The 18,610-nt window shown below is 44.8% G+C and overlaps 1 protein-coding gene, 1 non-coding gene and 1 pseudogene across 2 annotated transcripts in view; 1 reads left to right on the forward strand and 2 right to left on the reverse strand.

The window, feature by feature from the left end:
• Nucleotides 1–220: 220 nt before the first annotated feature.
• Fam227a (family with sequence similarity 227 member A) overlaps nt 221–18,610 on the reverse strand; it is a 60,391-nt gene continuing 42,001 nt past the window's right edge. The window contains exons 12-17 of the mRNA XM_045153738.1: nt 16,874–16,965; nt 15,170–15,327; nt 13,215–13,367; nt 7,194–7,334; nt 2,482–2,549; nt 221–804 (exon numbers count right to left, since the gene is read on the reverse strand). Of these exons, the coding sequence (XP_045009673.1) occupies nt 2,504–2,549; nt 7,194–7,334; nt 13,215–13,367; nt 15,170–15,327; nt 16,874–16,965 (590 nt within the window). The 3' untranslated portion in view covers nt 221–804; nt 2,482–2,503. The remainder of the gene's footprint in view (nt 805–2,481; nt 2,550–7,193; nt 7,335–13,214; nt 13,368–15,169; nt 15,328–16,873; nt 16,966–18,610) is intronic.
• LOC123461789 lies at nt 10,347–10,453 on the reverse strand. Its single transcript, XR_006637854.1, has one exon. It is a non-coding gene; the product is annotated as a U6 spliceosomal RNA (small nuclear RNA).
• On the forward strand, nt 16,540–16,657 carry LOC123461984 (annotated as a pseudogene).

Below are 18,610 nucleotides of genomic sequence, written 5' to 3' on the forward strand. Positions count from 1 at the left end.
ATCAGTTTATAGGAGGGTTTATTTCAGTTCCACTTCCAGGTAACAGTCCGTCAGGGCAGGGAAGGCATGGCGGCAGAATTGGTCACCCTCACTCCACAGTGAGGAAGCAGTGATGAATGCCGCTGCTCAGCCAGCTCTCTCCTTTTTATCCAGTCCAGGATCCAGACCATGGAAGGGTGTCACCTCCAGTCAAGGAGTCAATTAACCTAATCCTGCACAGGCACGCCCACAGGCTCATCCTATCCAGACACATCCTCAGAAGTCAGCCTAGGTCCTCTCAAGTTGACAGTCAACACAAACTATCCTAGCCAGAGAGCATGTCTTCATTGACTTTTCTATCTACAGGGCAAGGAGAACCTGTGGATGCTTCCTCAACCTAACTAGCCCTAGATTTCTTACAGAAACAAGGCAACAATACCCACCTCAGGGGGCTGCCAGGAGGGTTGACCAAGATAATGTCTGTAAGAGCTCAGCAGAGCACTTAGCCCATAGGAAATACTCAGTAAAAAGCATATGCACCCACACAAGCGCGCACGCGCGCGCACGCACACACACACTTTTGGATCATGGCAGGAGTAAACTTTAATTTTGTCTCGTGGACTTAGAATGAGTACACGTGCCTCTAGCTGGAGTATTGGTTGATGCTGCTGCTTCTGTCCTGGGTCACATCTGACAAGACAGGCAGGCATCATTCATAAAGTTTCTCCTTGTTCTTGGACAAGTTCATTGCCTTGAAGTAGGAGGTGAGAGGCTAGGATGAACACCTCCTTCTGAGTGATTTTTGGCTGTCTGGTGATCAGTTTTCTGTGGAGGAATGAAAACACACAAGAAGAAATGGATCAAACTCTTGTATGAGCAAGCTCATCTCAACATCCTGGAATCAAACACCTAGAAGGGGCTAGAGACATGGTTTACCAGTTAAAGGCCCTTACTTGCAAAGCCTGAAGGCCTGGGTTCGATTCCCCAGTTCCCACATCAAGCCAGATGCACAAAGTCGCACATGTGTCTGGAGTTCATCTGCAGTGGCAGTAGGCCTTAGTGTGCCCATTCTCACTCTCTGTCTCCTCTACTTGCAAATAAATAAATAGGGGCTAGAGGGATGGCTTAGCGACTTAGGCCTGCAAGGCCAAAGGACCCATGTTTGATTCCCCAGGACCCATGTATGCCAGATTCACAAGGTGGCGCATGCAGCTGGAGTTTGTTTGTAGCGGCTGGAGGCCCTGGTATACCCATTTTCTCTCCATATATATCTCTTTCTCTCTCTCAAATAAATAAATAAATCAAAATAAAGTTTTTTTTTTTGTTTTTTTTTTTTAAAGAAACACTTCAAGGGAAGGGTAAAGTGGTGCATCCAGATTTGGGTGGCTGAGGCAGGAGGAGCTTGACTTCAAAGCCAGCCTGGGCTACATATTGACAACTGTCTGAAAAAAAACCCGCAACAATAATATATCGTTTCCATTCTGCCTATTTTACTTATATTAGGTACTGTTCTGTTCTGAGTGCTTTATAAATATTGGACTAGTTTAATCTGCACAGCAACCTTAAACCACACAATTTTACAAGTAAAGACTTGGAGGATAAGAACTGCAACAGGCTATGCAGCTAGAAGGTCATGGTGGAGCTGAAGTTAGTACCTAGGAGATCGGGCCCACAGCTGCCTCTCTAGCTAACTCCCTTTTGTTTGTTTGTTTATTTATTTTTGAGGTATGGTCTCACTCTAACCCAGGGTGACCTAGAACTCACTCTGGAGCTGCAGGCTGGCCTCGAGCTCACAGCAATCCTATTACCTCTGCATCCTTAGTGTTGGCATCAAAGGCATGTGCAATCATGCCTAGCTCTCAATATGTTCTTTTAGGAGGATTCATACCTAACTTCACAGAGAGCACTGTTATAAAATATGTCATTTTTCCCAAGCAATTAAGAGGCCTTAGAATGCTAAGGGCATTAGTTAACCAGTAATTCTTCACCAAAACTTCTCTGAGTTCCTACTATGCACAAGCCCTGGCACTGGGGAATCCACTGCCCAGTGAGACAAAGTCCGCGAATTTGGGAGACCTACAGAGACCACAGAGGGGGAGGCAGGCAGCCCAAAGCACAGAGGAGGAGGCGGGCAGCCCAAAGGCCCTCTCACTTGTGGGCAAGCATTTGTAGTGGTAACCACTGAGTGTCTCCCCAGCCCCAGTTTCCCATTTACTCCATTGTTGGTGCATCCCACCTATTAAAAGACTCAGTTCTGAAGGGGCTTCTTAGGTCCAGGGAGTAGAGGTCCTCAAGACTTGAGAAGGGAGACTGGAAACCCTCTGCTCCTCCATTTCTTTCTTTTTCTTTTCTTTTCTTTCTTTCTTTCCTTCTTTTTTTTTTTTTTGTTTGTTTGTTTGTTTGTTTTGGGTTTTTTGAAGCAGGGTCTCGCTCTAGGTCAGGCTGACTTGGAATTTAATATGTAGTCTCAGGGTGGCCTCGAACGCATGGTGATCTTCCTACCTCTGCCTCCTGGGTGCTGGAATTAAAGGCTTGTGCCATCATGCCCAACTTGCTCCTTATTTTCCTTCCTGTGGGGGAAACAAAACAGACATCAATAAAAACCAGTTCAAAATTTCTGGGGCTTGACAGATGGCTTGCCTGAAATACCTAACTGGTGTTTGTTTTTTTTTTTAATATATATGAATAAAATTTAGGAGAGCAGAAATGAGAGAGTGAGAGAGAACTGACACGGAGGGCCTTGGCCACTGCAGCTGAACTCTTGACACGTGTGCCGCTTTGTGTGCATGGGCCGTCTGTGTACCTGCATCACCTTACGTGGCTTCTGGGGAGTCGAACCTGGGTCCTTAGGCTTCACAAGCAAGTACCTTAACTGCTAAGCCTTCTCTCCAGCTCCTCTAACTGGTATTTGATTCCCCAGTACCCACATAAAGCCAGATGCACAAAGTGGCACATGCATCTGGAGTTTGACTGCAGCAGCTGGAGGCCCTGGTGCACCCATTCTCTGTGTCTCTCTCTCTGCTTGCAACTTAAAAAAAAAAAAACACTGAGTGTGATGTTTATAAAGATGACACTGACACTTTGAAAAACATTGGGAGAAAGTTTCTAACTCAGTCTGTATGTCTGGCAAAATTAACTGAAGCAGGGCTGGAGAGATGGCTTAGCGGTTAAGGTACTTCCCTGTAAAGCCAAAGGACCCAGGTTCGATTCCCTAGTGACCACATAAGCCAGACGCACAAGGTGGCACATATGTCTGGAGTTTGTTTGCAGTGGCTGAAGGCCCTGGAATGCCCATTCTCTCTTTCTCCCTCTTTCAAATAAATAAAATTAAATTAAAAATTAAAATTAAAAAAAAAACTGAAGCAGAGAGCCCCGCCCAAGACCATGCACACCCATCCATCTTATAACTTCAAGGAGCCAGGCACTGGACTAGACCCTGGAGAAAGAAGATCCAGGATGGGTTCCTGACCTCAAGGACAAACTCAGTCCAGAGAGATGGAAAAGCAAATCTAGGATATGTTCTGTGGTATGACCAGATCACAGGGAACACAAGAGTCTTCTGAGGAGGCAGTTAGGGCAGAGTTCCTAATGTACGAAGGGGATCTGAACCAGGCTTTAGAGTCCAGTGAAGAGATAGTTGAAGACTAGTCAGTTTGAGAGAACAGCAATAGATAGATCAGTTAGACTGGGGTGAACTGTTTATGTTTCTGGGAATTGAGATGGATATTAGAAAAGATGAAATGCTCTCCCACTAATCCTGAGTCCACAGCTCAAGCTAAACTGCTATGATTTTAAAAGTCATGATTTTGGGCTGGGGAAATGGCTTAGCAATTGTGGTGTCTGCCTGTGAATAGTGACCTGGTTCGACTCCCTAAGACCCACGTAAGCCAGATGCATAAGGGGGCGCATGTAAGCCAGATGCACAAGGGGGCGCACGCATCTGGAGTTTGTTTGCAGCAGGTAGAAGCTCTGGCATGCCCATTCTCTCTTTCTCTCTATCTGCCTCTTTTTCTCTCTCTCAGATAAATAAATAAATAAAATATTAAAATAAAATAAAAGTCATGGCCTTTTCTCCATTCTGATAATGTAAACCAGAGGTTTAAGATGGACTCGGACTTGGCTGCCTGGATGAGCACTAGTCTCTTTGTCTCTAGTGTGGGGAGTCTCCCACCAACTCATCATCCACATTCTCCTTTTTTCTAGCAATGGAGCCAGTGGTGGTTTCAAAAAAATCTATTTGAGAGGGAGAGAGAAAGAATGTGTGTGCCAGGGCCTCCAGTTGCTGCAAACAACCTCCAGATGAATGCACTACCTTGTACATCTGGCTTTCATGGGTCCTGGGGAATCGAACCTGGGTCCTTTGTCTGCAGGCAAGTGCCTTAACTGCTAGGCTATCTCTCCAGCCCAGTTGTGTTTTTAAAATTTTTATTTCAGTACATTAAAATATTCCTAAAAACATTCTAAAAATGACGTGTTTTCCTTTTTAACAAAGTATAATAAAACATACCTCCCAAAATAGAATCTGACATTTTTTACAATTCAAAATCAAATTAGTAGAATATTAAATATTTATAAAACTATAACTTAAAAATATTTATAAAAGCTGGACATGGTGGCGCACACTGGAAGGCAGAGGTAGGAGGATCGCCATGAGTTCAAGGCCGCCCTGAGACTCCATAGTGAATTCCAGGTCAGCCTGGGCTAGAGTGAAACCCTACCTTGAAAAACAAAAATAACAACAAAATATTTATAGTTTTTATTTGAGATGGCAAGCTTGGATTCTCCTAGCTCCACCTGGGATCACAGAGGCAAGCGCCACTTTATGTCTGGCTTTGTGGCTGGTGAGGAATTAAACCTGAGCTAGTATCTTTCAATTCCTGAATCACCCCCTAAGCCCCTAAATTTAAAAAAAAAATATTTTTATTTATTTATTTGAAAGAAAGAGGGGGACAGAGAGAGAGAGAGAAAGAGAGAGAGAGGGAGGGAGGGAGAGGGAGAGAATGGGTGCACCAGGACCTCTAGCCACTGCAAATGAACTCCAGAAGTATGCACTACCTCATGCATCTGGCTTACGTGGGTCTTGGAGAGTTGAACCTGGATCCTTTGGCTTTTCAGGCAAATATCTTGACCACTAAGCCATCTCTCTAGCCCTAACCCCTTAATTTTTTTTAAAAAAGCTACATTTCTAGCCTCACTTATAACTATTACCACATGATTAATAGCAGGCCCTTGAAATAATGTTATCAATACGATATAGTATTTCCAGGGAAGATATCTTAAAAATGAAGAAGGATTTGATTGCAAATGGGCATGAAAGATCTTTCTGGAGTCATGAAAAATCTCTGAAACTGTACTGTGGCTATTGTTGCTCAACTCTGAAATTATAAATGGCATCCAAGCCGGGCGTGGTGGCACACGCCTTTAATCATAGTACTTGGGAGGCAGAGGTAGGAGGATCACCGTGAGTTTGAGGCCACCCTGAGACTACATAGTGAATTCCAGGTCAGCCTGAGCCACAGTGAGACCCTACCTCGAGAAACAAACAAACAAAAAAAGGCATTCAAACCATAAAACTAATCAAATTTCAATGATTTTCAGGAATCACTGAATTGAGTCCCCAAATGAGTGAACTTTATGGTGACATTTCAATAATATCAAATAATAATTTTAAATTATAAAATGGTATTTAAGTTTTCTTTTTATTTATTTATTTATTTGAGAGCAACAGAGAGAAAGAGGCAGATAGAGAATGGGCACGCCAGGGCCTCCAGCCACTGCAAACGAACTCCAGATGCATGCGTCCCCTTGTGCATCTGGCTAACGTGGGTCCTGGGGAATCGAGCCTCCAACTGGGGTCCTTAGGCTTCACAGGCAAGCACTTAACCGCTAAGCCATCTCTCCAGCCCTAAGTTTTCTTAAGCTATAGCCTTATTATGCCAATGAAGTATAAGTAGAAGTTTTGGGGGCTTATGGGCAGACTGTTTAACAGAGAATAAGAGCTGGGCGTGGTGTTACATGCCTTTAATCCCAGCATGCAGGAAGCAGAGGTAGGATGATCATGAGTTCATGGCCACCCTGACACTGCATGGCGAATTCCAGGTCAGCCTATACTAGAGTGAGACCCTACCTCAAAAAACAACAAGAGAGAGAGAGAGAGAGAGAGAGAGAGAGAGAGAGAGAAAGATTAGCCTTCTTGCAACTGAAAGCCTGGAACATACACTAAATGCTTGGAGACCCAGTAGCCATGTTGAGGGCCACGAAGAACCCTGAGAGGCCTTAAGGGATAGGCTGGCAGAGCCTAGACTCCTGAAGGCCCCAGAGCCCACAACCGGCCTACACTGTCCACTTCCAGGCTTCTTTTACATGTAAAAACCAACTTTATGTCATTGTTATTTCCTTTTCTTTTTTTTTTTTTTCTTTTTTTCTTTTTTTCTTTTGTTTGTTTGTTTGAAGTAAGGCATCATTCTAACCCAGTCTGACCTGGAACTCATGGCGATTTTCCTACCCCATCCTCTTGAGTGCTGGGATTATAGGCATGTACCACCACGGCTGGCTCCAATAGTACTTTGATGAGCTATAGAGTGGGCATGGTGTCTGCTTTGTTGGCCTCCTACTCATCCTTCCCCATGTCATTGGCTGTGCCTAGAATGCTCTGGCCACAGAGATAAGCAGGCCTGGCTCATTAGAGCATCCACAATGGTACAGACAGAATGTTAGGGAAAAGAATCTGAGAGAAGCCACCAGCCATGAAGCTAAGCAGATGGAGGCTGAGAGATGTCTCTCTTTGTGTTAGATCAAGCACCCTCAGTACATAATTTGGGTTCCAGGATTCTAAGGGCAGCTTGGGATAGAAGCCACCAGCCCATAGAGGTCAGGAGGGTGGAGAGGGAGAGCGGAAAAACATGAGGGAGGGCTTAGGTGGGATATGTTTCAGCCACTCCCAGGTATACAAGCTGCTAGTCTCCTGGTACTTTGATCCAAGCAGCAGTTGCCCACACAGTTCCCAGCCTACAGAACCTAATGTGGACCAGCGGAAATATATAACCATCATCACTGCCACTATGACAGATAAAGTGGGGTTCAGTGAGTGACATGTGAAAGCCAGGGAAGTTCATGTGCCTTTCCCATGTGCGAGAATTCTTACATTGGCCACACTTGACTTTTTACATGGCTAGTTTTTTTGGTTGTTATTGTTTTGTTTTAAACAAACAAACCTTGAAATAAATGCAGTTCTTTTCGGGGGACTTGCTCTGAACTTCTTTTCTGCCGTTTCTTCAAGCAGGGGTGAGGGTGGGATGAACATGTGGTTGGCCTTTTTCTTATCTGCTTCCATTTTATTGATGTTCTTCACCTCCCTGTGGGGGGATGACAAAGACATACATGGAAAAGGGCTGAAGAGTCAGTGTGCTCTTTTCAGGCAAATATTTATAAGTTCATTCGTTCATCTTCCAGGAATAGCAAACTGAAATAGCTGGCCACACAACAGTGACCCAATCACAAATATCAGATCCCTGGAAATAGAAAGAGGAATAAGAACTATCTTTCCACTCAAAGACATAAGCTCAAATTACACAGAAGAGGAGGAACCCACCATCTGAGAACATTCAAGAAGCTGAGTTCAAGGTTGGGACTCTGCTACTTGCTAGTCAACCTTGGGAAATTATTTAACCTCTCCATGCTAGTGTGCTCAACATGGTGATAACAGAGCCTAGGTTTGTGATGGAGAATGGGTACTTAACAGTGCCTGGTACATAGAAAGTGTTCAATAAATGTTGGCCACTGTGGAGGAGGAGTCTTCCAGCAGAGTATGCTCAGGGAAGCTCAGCCTACAATGGAACCTCTGAATCGTATAATCTGTAGGTTGGCTTTTGAAATGTGAGTAGACATTTACTTGATGGAGAAGCAGATTATAATATTCATGAGAGGGGCTGGAAATATGGCTCAGTGGTTAAAATCACTTGTTTGCAAAACCAGCTGGCCTGGCTTGATTCCTTAGTACCCACATAAAGCCAGACAGAACAAGTGGCACATATGTCTGCAATTTGTTTATATTGGCAAGAGGCACTGGCATGCAAATTATCTCTCTCAAATAAATAAATACAAATATGTAAAAACAAATAGTCAAGCCTGGAATGGTGGCATATGCCTTTAATCCCAGCACTTGGGAGGCAGAGGTAGGAGGATCACCATGAATTCAAGGCCACCCTGAGCCTCCATAGTGAATTCCAGGTCAGCCTGGGCTAGAGTGAAACCCTACCTCACCCCCCAAAAATAAATAAACAAACAAACAAATAAATAAATAAAAATAGTCAAGATAGAAAAGTATAGCACTTTCTTATTACTGGGACAAAACAAGAAAGAATGAATTTGTTATTTCTCGTATCATTGTTTTATCAAGGTAGGGTCTTACTCTAGCTCAGGCTAACCTGGAATTCACTATGTAATCTCAGGCTGGCCTTGAATTCATGGCGATCCTCTTACCTCTGCCTTCCAAGTGCTAGGATTAAAGGTGTGAACCACCATGCCTGGCTATTCCTTCCTTCCTTCCTTCCTTCCTTCCTTCCTTCCTTCCTTCCTTCCTTCCTTCCTTCCTTCCTTCCTTCCTTCCTCCCTCCCTCCCTCCCTCCCTCCCTCCCTCTCTCTCTCTCTTTCTTTCTTTCTTTCTCCTTTGGTTTTCCAAGGCAAGGTTTCACTCTAGCCCAACCTGGAATTCACTCTGTATTCTCTTGAACTCACGGTGATCCTCCTACCTCTGCCTCCCGAATGCTGGGATTAAAGGCGTACACCACCATGCCTGGCCAATGATTTATTTTTTAAAAAAATATTTTATTTATTTATTTGCAAGCAGAGAACTATGGAGAGAGAGAGCAGGGGCACATCAGGGCCTCTAGCCACTATAAATGAACTCCGTATGTATGCGCCACCCTGTGCACCTAGCTTTACATGGGTATGGGAGAATGGAACCTGGGTCGTTAGGCTTTGCAGGCAAGTGCCTTAACAGCTGAACCATCTCTCCAGCCCTGATTTATTTTTTAATTAATTAACTAATTAATTAACTTGAGGGAGAAAGGAAGAGAGAGAAAGATGCAGATAAGAGAGAATGGGCATGTCAGGGCCTCTAGCCAGATGTACAAGGTGGTGCATGCATCTGGAGTTTGTTCCTTGCAGTAGCTAGAGGTGGAGGGGAGAGAGGATGGGCTTGCCAAGGCCTCCAGCCATTGCAAACAAACTCCAGACACATGCGCTACCTTGTGCATCTGCCTTACATGGGTCCTGGGGAGTCAAATCTAGGTCCTTAGGCTTCACAGGCAAGCCATCTCTCCAACTCTTCAGGCCTGATTTCTTAAGGTTTCTACTCACACAGATTTTCATGTTTTGCTGTCATTTTGTTTTGGTTCTCAGAGAGAGCATCTCAAGTAGTCCAGGCTGGCCTCACAGTCACTATGCAGATGGTCTTGTATTCTTTATTTATTCTTTTTTTTTTTTTAATTTTTTATTTCTTTATTTGAGAGCGACAGACACAGAGAGAAAGACAGATAGAGGGAGAGAGAGAGAATGGGCGCGCCAGGGCCTCCAGCCTCTGCAAACGAACTCCAGACGCGTGCGCCCCCTTGTGCATCTGGCTAACGTGGGACCTGGGGAACCGAGCCTCGAACCAGGGTCCTTAGGCTTCACAGGCAAGCGCTTAACCGCTAAGCCATCTCTCCAGCCCTATTTATTCTTTATTTGCTTAATTTTTTAAAAAATATTTTATTTATTTGTATGAGAGAGGAAGAGGGAGAGGGAGAGAGAGAATGGGCAGTCCAAGGCCTTCAACTACTGCAGATGAACTCCAGATGCATGTGCCACTTTGTGCATATGGCTTATGCAGGTCCCGGGGAATCAAACCTGGGTCCTTTGGCTTTGCAGGCAAATGCCTTAACCACTAAGTCATCTCTCCAGCCCTATTTGCCTAAATTCTACTTCACCATCAAGTTTTCATTAAATATAGGTTTCTTAGCTGGGCGTGGTGGCGCACGCCTTTAATCCCAGCACTCGGGAGGCAGAGGTAGGAGGATCACCGAGAGTTCGAGGCCACCCTGAGACTCCATGGCGAATTCCAGGTCAGCCTGAGCCAGAGTGAGACCCTACCTCGAAAAACCAAAAAAAAATAAATAAATAAAAAATAAATAAATAAATAAATATAGGTTTCTTAGCAAAGTCTTCTTGGTGTGTGTGTGTGATCTCAGGATGGCCTCAAATTCATGGCTATCCTACTTCTACCTCCTGAGTGCTGGAATTAAAGGTATGTGCCACCACACCTAGCTCATGTTTTCTTTCTTTCTTTTTTTTTTATGAAGTACTTAATCTTCTTAATGAAGGACAAAAAAAATATGGAAAGCTTCATGAATTTGCATGTCATCCTTGTGCAGGGGCCATGCTAATCTTCTCTGTATTGTTCCAATTTTAGTATATGTGCTGCCCAAGTGAGCACTCATGTTTGTTTTTTAAGGTTTTATAATGGCTGTGGTTATGTTATGTTTAAAAAGCATTTCTTTTTTAAAAGTTATTTATTTATGCCAGACATAGTGGTGCATGCCTTTAATCCCTGCACTTGGGAGGAAGAGGTAGGAGGATCACTGTGAGGTTGAGGCCACTCTGAAACTACATAGGGAAGTCCAAGTCAGCCTGGGCTAGAGTGAGACCCTACTTTGCAAAAAAAAAAAAAAAAAATACACACACACACACACACACACAGAGTGGGATGGGGGAAGTGGACGGCTCAAGCTTTGCCTTGTGTTGGTAACTACTGGAATTAGATAGAGGCACATGGTATTGCTTCTACTATCTTCTTCTTCTTCCTTCTGTATATCTAAAAGTTTAATAATAGAAATGTGGTATTTCATAAGCCCTAGGGGTGTAACATCTGCTGATGTCTGGAAAAATGTATATACTATGCTTATCAAACTGCCCAATAAGCACTTCTCTTAATATTTATATCCTTATATTAATGCTACTCTCACTTTGGGTAGAGATTCTTCTCTTTTCAGATGGCAGTGACCTTGGGATGACTCAGAAGGTATCATAGTGCTGGAAGGAAGTGACTGGAGTACTGAGTAGCATCTCGATCACACCTTCCAAGGCTCAGGGTCTAATGTGGAAGAGGTGGCAGAAAGAATGTAAGAGCCAAAGGAAGGGTAGGACTCCTTACAATGTGCTCCCTCCAGACATAAAATGGCCTGGATATCCATGGTCTCGCAGTGCCTGACACTACCTACACAAGACCATTGTAATAGGAGGAAAAGATCAAATAGAAAGACTGATTGAGATGGGGAGGGAATATGATGGAGAATAGAGTTCCAAAGGGGAAACTGGAGGGGGGAGGGTATTACCATGGGATATTTTTTATAATCATAGAAAATGTTAATAAAAATTGAGGAAAAAAATATGGTATTTGCTTTGTTCTGAAAATGGTGGCTGTGGCCAGAATGAAAGCCTGTCCACGTTGCACGGGAGTTGGACTGAGAAAGAACAGGGTAGTTGTAGGTAGAGGACTTAGTTTCCCCCTGAGTCTAGCACCAAGAGCCCCTTTTAGCATGTCTGGGGCAGAATACCAAGGATTCACCATGCTCCTTGAAAAGCTCCATGACATACTCACACTCGATTCTGTCACACGAGGTGTTCTGAGAAAAACAATTTAGCTAGGTGAGGTGCGGGGGGGGGGGGTGCATAGCTGTAATACCAGGACTGAGAAGGATGAAGCAGTAGGATTGCCTTGAGCTTGAGGCCAGTCTATTCTACAGAAGCCAGCTACAGCTATGTAACAAGAGTCCATCTGAAAACAAAACAAACTAAAAACACATTAAAAAATAACTTTAGGGGCTGGAGAGATGGCTTAGCGGTTAAGCGCTTGTCTGTGAAGCCTAAGGACCCCGGTTCGAGGCTCGGTTCCCCAGGACCCACGTTAGCCAGATGCACAAGGGGGCGCAGGCGTCTGGAGTTTGTTTGCAAAGGCTGGAAGCCCTGGTGCGCCCATTCTCTCTCTATCTATCTGCCTCTTTCTCTCTCTGTGTCACTCTCAAATAAATAAATAAATAAAAATGAACCAAAAAATATTAAAAAAAAAATAACTTTAGGGCTAGAGAGATTGCTTAGTAGTTTAAGGCATTTGTCTGAGAAACCTAAGGACCCAGATTAGATTCCCAAGTACACATGTAAGCCAGATGCCCAAGGTGGCACATATGTCTGGAGTTCATTTGCAGTGGTGGTAGGCCCTGCTGTGCCCATTCACCCTCTGCCTGTCTCTTTCTCTTTTATAAATAAATAAATAAAATATTTTTGAAAAATAACTTTAAACCAGGTGGCACATGCCTTTAATCCAAGCACTTGGGAGGCAGAGGCAGGAGGATCACCATGAGTTTGAGGCCACCCTGAGACTTCATAGTGATTTCTAGCTCAGCCTGAACTAGAGTGAGACCCTACCTCAAAAAACCAACCAACCAAACAAACAAACAAACTTTAAGAGGTGGTGGTACTTTAGGGCGCCGTTCATGCAAAGTTTGTGTTCTACCACTGACTTACACCTCTACTGTCTCAATTGTGGGGGGATATGACCTCGCTACATAGCCCAGGCTGCCCCCCAACTTGTAATCTTCCTGCCTCAGCTATCTAAATGCTGGGATTATGTACATGCAAGATGTCCAGCCTTTAAAAAATAGCATTCTTGCCAGGCATGTTGGCGCACGCCTTTAATTCCAGTACTCGGGAGGCAGAGTTAGGAGGATTGCCATGAGTTTGAGGCCACCCTGAGACTCCATAGTGAATTCCAGGTCAGCCTAGGCTAGAGTGAGACCCTTCCTCGAAAAACAACAACAACAACAAAAATAGCATTCTCTCTCCCTCTAACCTTTCTCTTCCCATTTCCCAACCTCTGGACAGAGTCTCACTCTGCAACGCAGGCTGGCCCAGAACCCATTATGTAGCCCAAGCAGAACTCAAACTTGAAGCAATCCTCTTGCCTCGACCTCAGGAGCGCAGGGATTATAGTCATGAACCACCATACCCTGCAAAAATTAACTTTTAAAGGAAAAGATCCAGACTCTGCAGTTGAGCTGCTTCCATTCTGGCCATGAAAAACTGAATATGCTCAAGGAAGGTCGTTACTGAGCTGAGCGCCCCACCCGACTCACTCCAGTTAGAACTCCAGTTAGCAGGCGGGCTGCCATGGCCTGGCTCTGTGTCCTGTGCCCTCCTACCTCTCAAAGTTCTCTTGCAGGTCCTTTACGTAATTGTCAAAATAGGTCCACTCCTTCTCGTGCAGCCGGGACAGCTGGCTGAGGTTGTCCTTGCGCTTCTCCATGTTTTTCAGGGTCAAGTCGATGACATCAGCATAGGTTGGGGTGCTGTCAGTGGAGCCCATTGTCAAGGAAGTATCTACTGTGTTGACCTTCTGCACTTTTAGTGGCCTGAACCTAGTAAATGGCAAGAAGGAGGGCAGAGACCCTCTCCTGGCTGGCAGGAAGTGGCTGTCCTTCCTGCAGTCAGGTAGCATTTACCTTGTCGTAAAGTCCCCGCTGCTCCTGCAGATAGTAGAGAGCTAGAAGGTACTTCCTTAGTAAGTAAATAGACTATACATACATAAAAATACTCCCGAAGCTTGTCATCTGAAATGTTATGTTATCATAATGGTGAAAAAGGCTCCAACATCCCTTTCCTTGCAGGCCCCAGGTCTCATTCTTCACACCGTATTTGTTTGTCTGTTTTTTTTTTTTTTTGTTATTTGTTTTTGGAGGTAGGATCTCGCTGTAGCCCAGGCTGATCTGGAATTCACTATGTAGTCTCAGAATGGCCTCGAACTCATGGTAATCCTCCTAACTCTGCCTCCCAAGTACTGGCAGTTTTGTTTTTTTGTTAAATTGGGGCTCACTATGTGACCCAGGCTAGCCCCAAACTCATGATTAGACTCTTGTCTCAACCTCATGAGTGTTATGATTACGGGCACACACCATCATACCCAGCCTTATTCTTTATTTCAAGTTCATGCACTAAAGAAAGTCCTTCCTTGAGCAGGGTGTCATGACATACACCTATACATCCCAGCACTTGATCAGGAGTTCAAGGTCATCCTTGGCTACATATATTAAGTTCAGGGTTATTCAGGGCTACATAAGACCCTGTCTCAAAAATTAAAAAATATATATGTATATAGTCCCTCTACCCTTTCTTTTTCTGTTTTTTCTGAGGCAAGCCCAACAGACTGGCCTTTTTTTTTTTTTATGTGAGAGAGTGAGAAAGAGAATTAGTATGCCAGGGCCTCCAGCCACTACAACAGAACTCTAAAATAGCTTTGAGGTGGCCCCCTTATCTCAGTTTTATAGATAGAAAGAAAAAAAAAAAAAAGATGTCCAGGGGGCTGGAGAGATGGCTTAGCGGTTAAGCACTTGCCTGTGAAGCCTAAGGACCCCGGTTCGAGGCTCGGTTCCCCAGGTCCCACGTTAGCCAGATGCACAAGGGGGCGCACGCGTCTGGAGTTCGTTCGCAGAGGCTGGAAGCCCTGGCGCGCCCATTCTCTCTCTCTCCCTCTATCTGTCTTTCTCTCTGTGTCTGTCACTCTCAAATAAATAAAAATAAATAAATAAATTAAAAAAAAAAAAGATGTCCAGGGAGAAGCTGGACTGTATCTATAAACACTTGGCTGGTTGGTTGGTTCCAGAGTCCAGGTCTATTTGGATCAATAAACCAATCTGATTACAAACAAAACCATGTTCTGACTCCACAGCAAACTGCTATGACTCAAAACACAAATACATGCCACACCAGTTTCTAAATGGTGCTTGGAGAGGAGTGTGTAAGGAGGAGGTTAAATGAAACACACACATGGACCCCAAGCTGCTGCCCTGTACATATTCAGGAAGCACCTACTTTTAAAGTAGGCTAGAAGACTGACACCACTGTTCCTCCCAGAGGATGGGAAAAGGAGAACCTGCATGTAAGAAATTCAATTTGCTTAGGGTCGCTGGCCAGTTCGTGGGGCTGGGCCTAGATCTGGGGCTCACATAAGCAATACCCTGCCCCTAAAAAAGAAAAGAGACCCTGTCCCTGAGGCTCACACTGAGCACACACAAGGCACCAGTTTCCGTGCTAAGGCCCGGATGCTTCTTCCCATCCCCTGCCTTCTATCAAGAGGCAGCCGGGAGGGTGACAAGGATATGGAATGACCTTGGTCTTTTCCCTCCTGACGATCAGAATGTCCTGGCCACGCTGCTCCAGCCTGGAGTAGTTGTAGAGGAAGTACAGCATCAGTGGGCTCTTCCCGTAGATATTGAAAAGATTTGAAGTCAGCTCCGGGCTTTTGCAGGCCGGGTGGGACTGCAGGGGAGAAAGGAAAATAAGGTGTTTTGTCATGCTTGCAGCGTCTATTATGACATGTAAAGGTTGTTGGTTTTAGTTATTTATTTAAGACTGAAAGAGAGAGAATGGGCACTCTAGGGCCTCTAGCCATTGCAAACAAACTCCAGATGCACGTGCCACCTTGTGCATCTGGCTTACATGGGACCTGGAGAACAGAACCTGAGTACTTAGGCTTCACAGGCAAGTGCCTTGACCACTAAGTCACACCTCCATCCTGCTTTTGTTGTTGTTGTTTGTTGTTTTTCTAGGGTCTCACTCTAGCTCAGGCTGACCTGGAATTCACTCTGTAGTCTCAGGGTGGGCTCAAACTCATGGTGATCCTCCTACCTCTGCCTCCTGAGTGCTGGGATTAAAGGCATGCACCACCATGCCAGGCTCCTGTTTTTTTGTTTGATGGAGAGGGAAAGAGCATGCCAGGGCCTTCAACCACCACTGCAAACAAACTCCAGAAACATGCGCCCCCTTGTGCAGATGTGCAGCATTGCATGTTTGTGTCACTGTGCATCTGGCTCATGTAGGACCTGGAGATTTGAACTTGAGTTCTTGGACTTTGCAGACGACTGTCTGAATTGCTAAGCCATCTCTCCACCCCAGTTGTTTGTTTCTTAAACCCACATTTTTAATTTTTAAATTTTATTTACTTATTTGAGAAAGAGAGAGAGGCAGATAGAGAGAATGGACATGCCAAGGCCTCTCTATCCAGTGCAAACAAACTCCAGATGCATATGCCACCTTGTGCACCTTGCTTATGTGGGTCCTGGGGAATTGAACATGTGTCCTTAGGCTTTGTAGGCAAGTGCCTTAACCACTAAGCCATCTCTTCAGCCCAAGATTGTTTATTTTTTGAGAACAGGGTCTCACTCTGTCCTGGAACTCACTATGTAGCCCAGGGTGACCTCAACCTCTTATTATCTTCCCTCGTTCATCCTCTCAGATGCTGGGATGACAAGCATGACCACTGCACCTGGCTTTAGCAGAGCAATTTAAATCCAGATGAAAATGTTCTGTCAAGGCCAGTCATGACGGTGCATACCTTTAATCCCAGCCCTTGGGAGGCCAAGGTAGAAGGATCGCCAGCCTGGGAGTACACAGTGAATTTGAGGTCAGACGGGGTTAGACAGAGTGAGACCCTACATTGACAAACCAAAAGAAAAAAGAAAGAAAGAGAAAGTGTATGAAAGAAGGTTAGCACTTCCCTTAACAAGGATGGAAGAGGTCCTTGGGCCTTACAACACACATTCGGTTAAGGCATTGCCACCTACTTTGTGGCATCTAGCCACTGTTGGGTTTTTGTTGTTGTTGCTGTTGGTTTTAAAGCTCTGTCAATGGTGGCTTTCTCCCCCAGGAATCACCCTTAGCAGACCTCCTGGATGTATTCCCTGGGTCTGTAGTTGGAAATACTCCAGTCCATACGTTGACATCTTCATAAAGTTAGATGTTTTGTCCACCATTCCTGTCCACCTTCTGATCACCTCTGCTGTGGACTTTCTAATTATGCACTCACCTTTCTTAACAAATTCAGGCATACTCTGGCTTCTGATATCCTCTTGACTTGCAATGTGGCTTTCCTGGAGGTCAGGGCCAGACAACGCCGCTCTATAATATGATACAGCAAAAGAGTGTTTGCCCAGGTGATGAGGAAAAGCATGAGATGGAACTCAATTGATGAGAATGCCCAGAGACATTCTGATCACTGCAAGATGTTAGGGGAAATTCATATGGTTTTGCTGACTTTTTAGCAAGGGTGGAGGGAAGGGGTTGGATTTGAACTTCTCTAAGATTTATTCATTCAGGGGTGAGTTAAGATAGTATTTAAGGGCTGGAGAGATGCGTCTGGGGTTAAGAACACTTTCTGTGCAAGCATAAAAATCTGAGATGTGGGCTGGAGAGATGGCTTAGTGGTTAAGGTGCTTGCCTACGAAGCCCAAGGACCCAGGTTTGATTCTCCAGGTCCCATGTTAGCCAGATGCACATTGTGGCACATGCATCTGGAGTTTGTTTGCAGTGTCTAAAGGCCCTGATGTGCCCCTTCTCTCTCAAATATTAAATAAGAAAAGAAAGGAAGGGAGGGAGGGAGAAAGGGAGGGAGAAAAGAAGGGAGAGAAGGAAAGAAGGAAAAGAAGAGAAGAGAAAAGAAATGAGCAGAAGAGTGACAGAGCAGGATACTCAACGTAGGGGGAGCACACCGTGCCACAAGGACACATACATGTGCGCACACACACACATGAATGCACATGTGCAAGAGCAGAGGAGAATTTAATGTTATATGAAGTTAACTATGCCCAATAGGATATCAAAGTTATACAACAAAGCAGGGTTCATGCATGCTAAGTCTGTGTTCTACCACTGAGCTCCTCCTCTAGCCCTGGACTAACTTGTAACAAGTGTTTAAAAGCTTTTGCTGAAAAACACTGACTCCTCACTTGGGAACACAAAGTAACTAGAAATGGGGAGAAAGAGAGAGAGAGAGAGAGAGAATGGGCACACCAGGGCCTCCAGCCACTGCAAACAAACTCCAGACATGTGTGCCCCCTGTGTATCTGGCTAACATGGATCCTGGGGAATCAAACCTGGGTTCTTTGGCTTTGCAGGTGACGCCTTAACCACTAAGCCACCTGCTCAGCCCTTTTCTAAAATTTTTTTGAGGTAGAGTCCCATTCTCTAGCCCAGATTGACCTGGAATTTATGTAGTCTCAGGGTGGCCTTGAATTCACAGAAATCCACCTACTTCTGCCTCCTGAGTGCTAGGATTAAAGGTGTGTGTCATCACACCCGGCTTGGGGAAATTTTTCAAAAAGGCCTTCAGGAAATTCACACAAGGTGGAAAGCTTGATATCTCTGCTTTCATTTTGTACCTGTCTCCTTTACTTTGTCAGAGAGTCTGTACAAAGTCACATTCATCTTGCAACAAGTCTCAGTCAAGACAGATAGCTCCTGTGCCCTGTCCCAGACCCTAACACTGACTACAAGTCTCCAGTCATGACCCCAAATGTGCAGTCACCGATTCCAGGAGCAGTGCCGCTTCACACACATTCCCCATGATGAGATTACTGCTAAACGGGAGCAATTCCTCATGATAAAACTGATGCTGTGCCCTGCCCCCACCCCCCAAATAATCTTAAGGGAACTGGATTGCCCCTCTAGTAGAACTTTTTGTTTGTTTTTTCAAGGTAGGGTCTCACTTAAGCCCAGGCTGACCTGACCTCACTCTGTAGCAATGTGCCACCAAGCCCAGCTTCCA

The sequence above is a fragment of the Jaculus jaculus genome, chromosome 6 (genome assembly GCF_020740685.1).
Source record: "Jaculus jaculus isolate mJacJac1 chromosome 6, mJacJac1.mat.Y.cur, whole genome shotgun sequence".
Lineage (NCBI taxonomy): Eukaryota > Metazoa > Chordata > Mammalia > Rodentia > Dipodidae > Jaculus > Jaculus jaculus.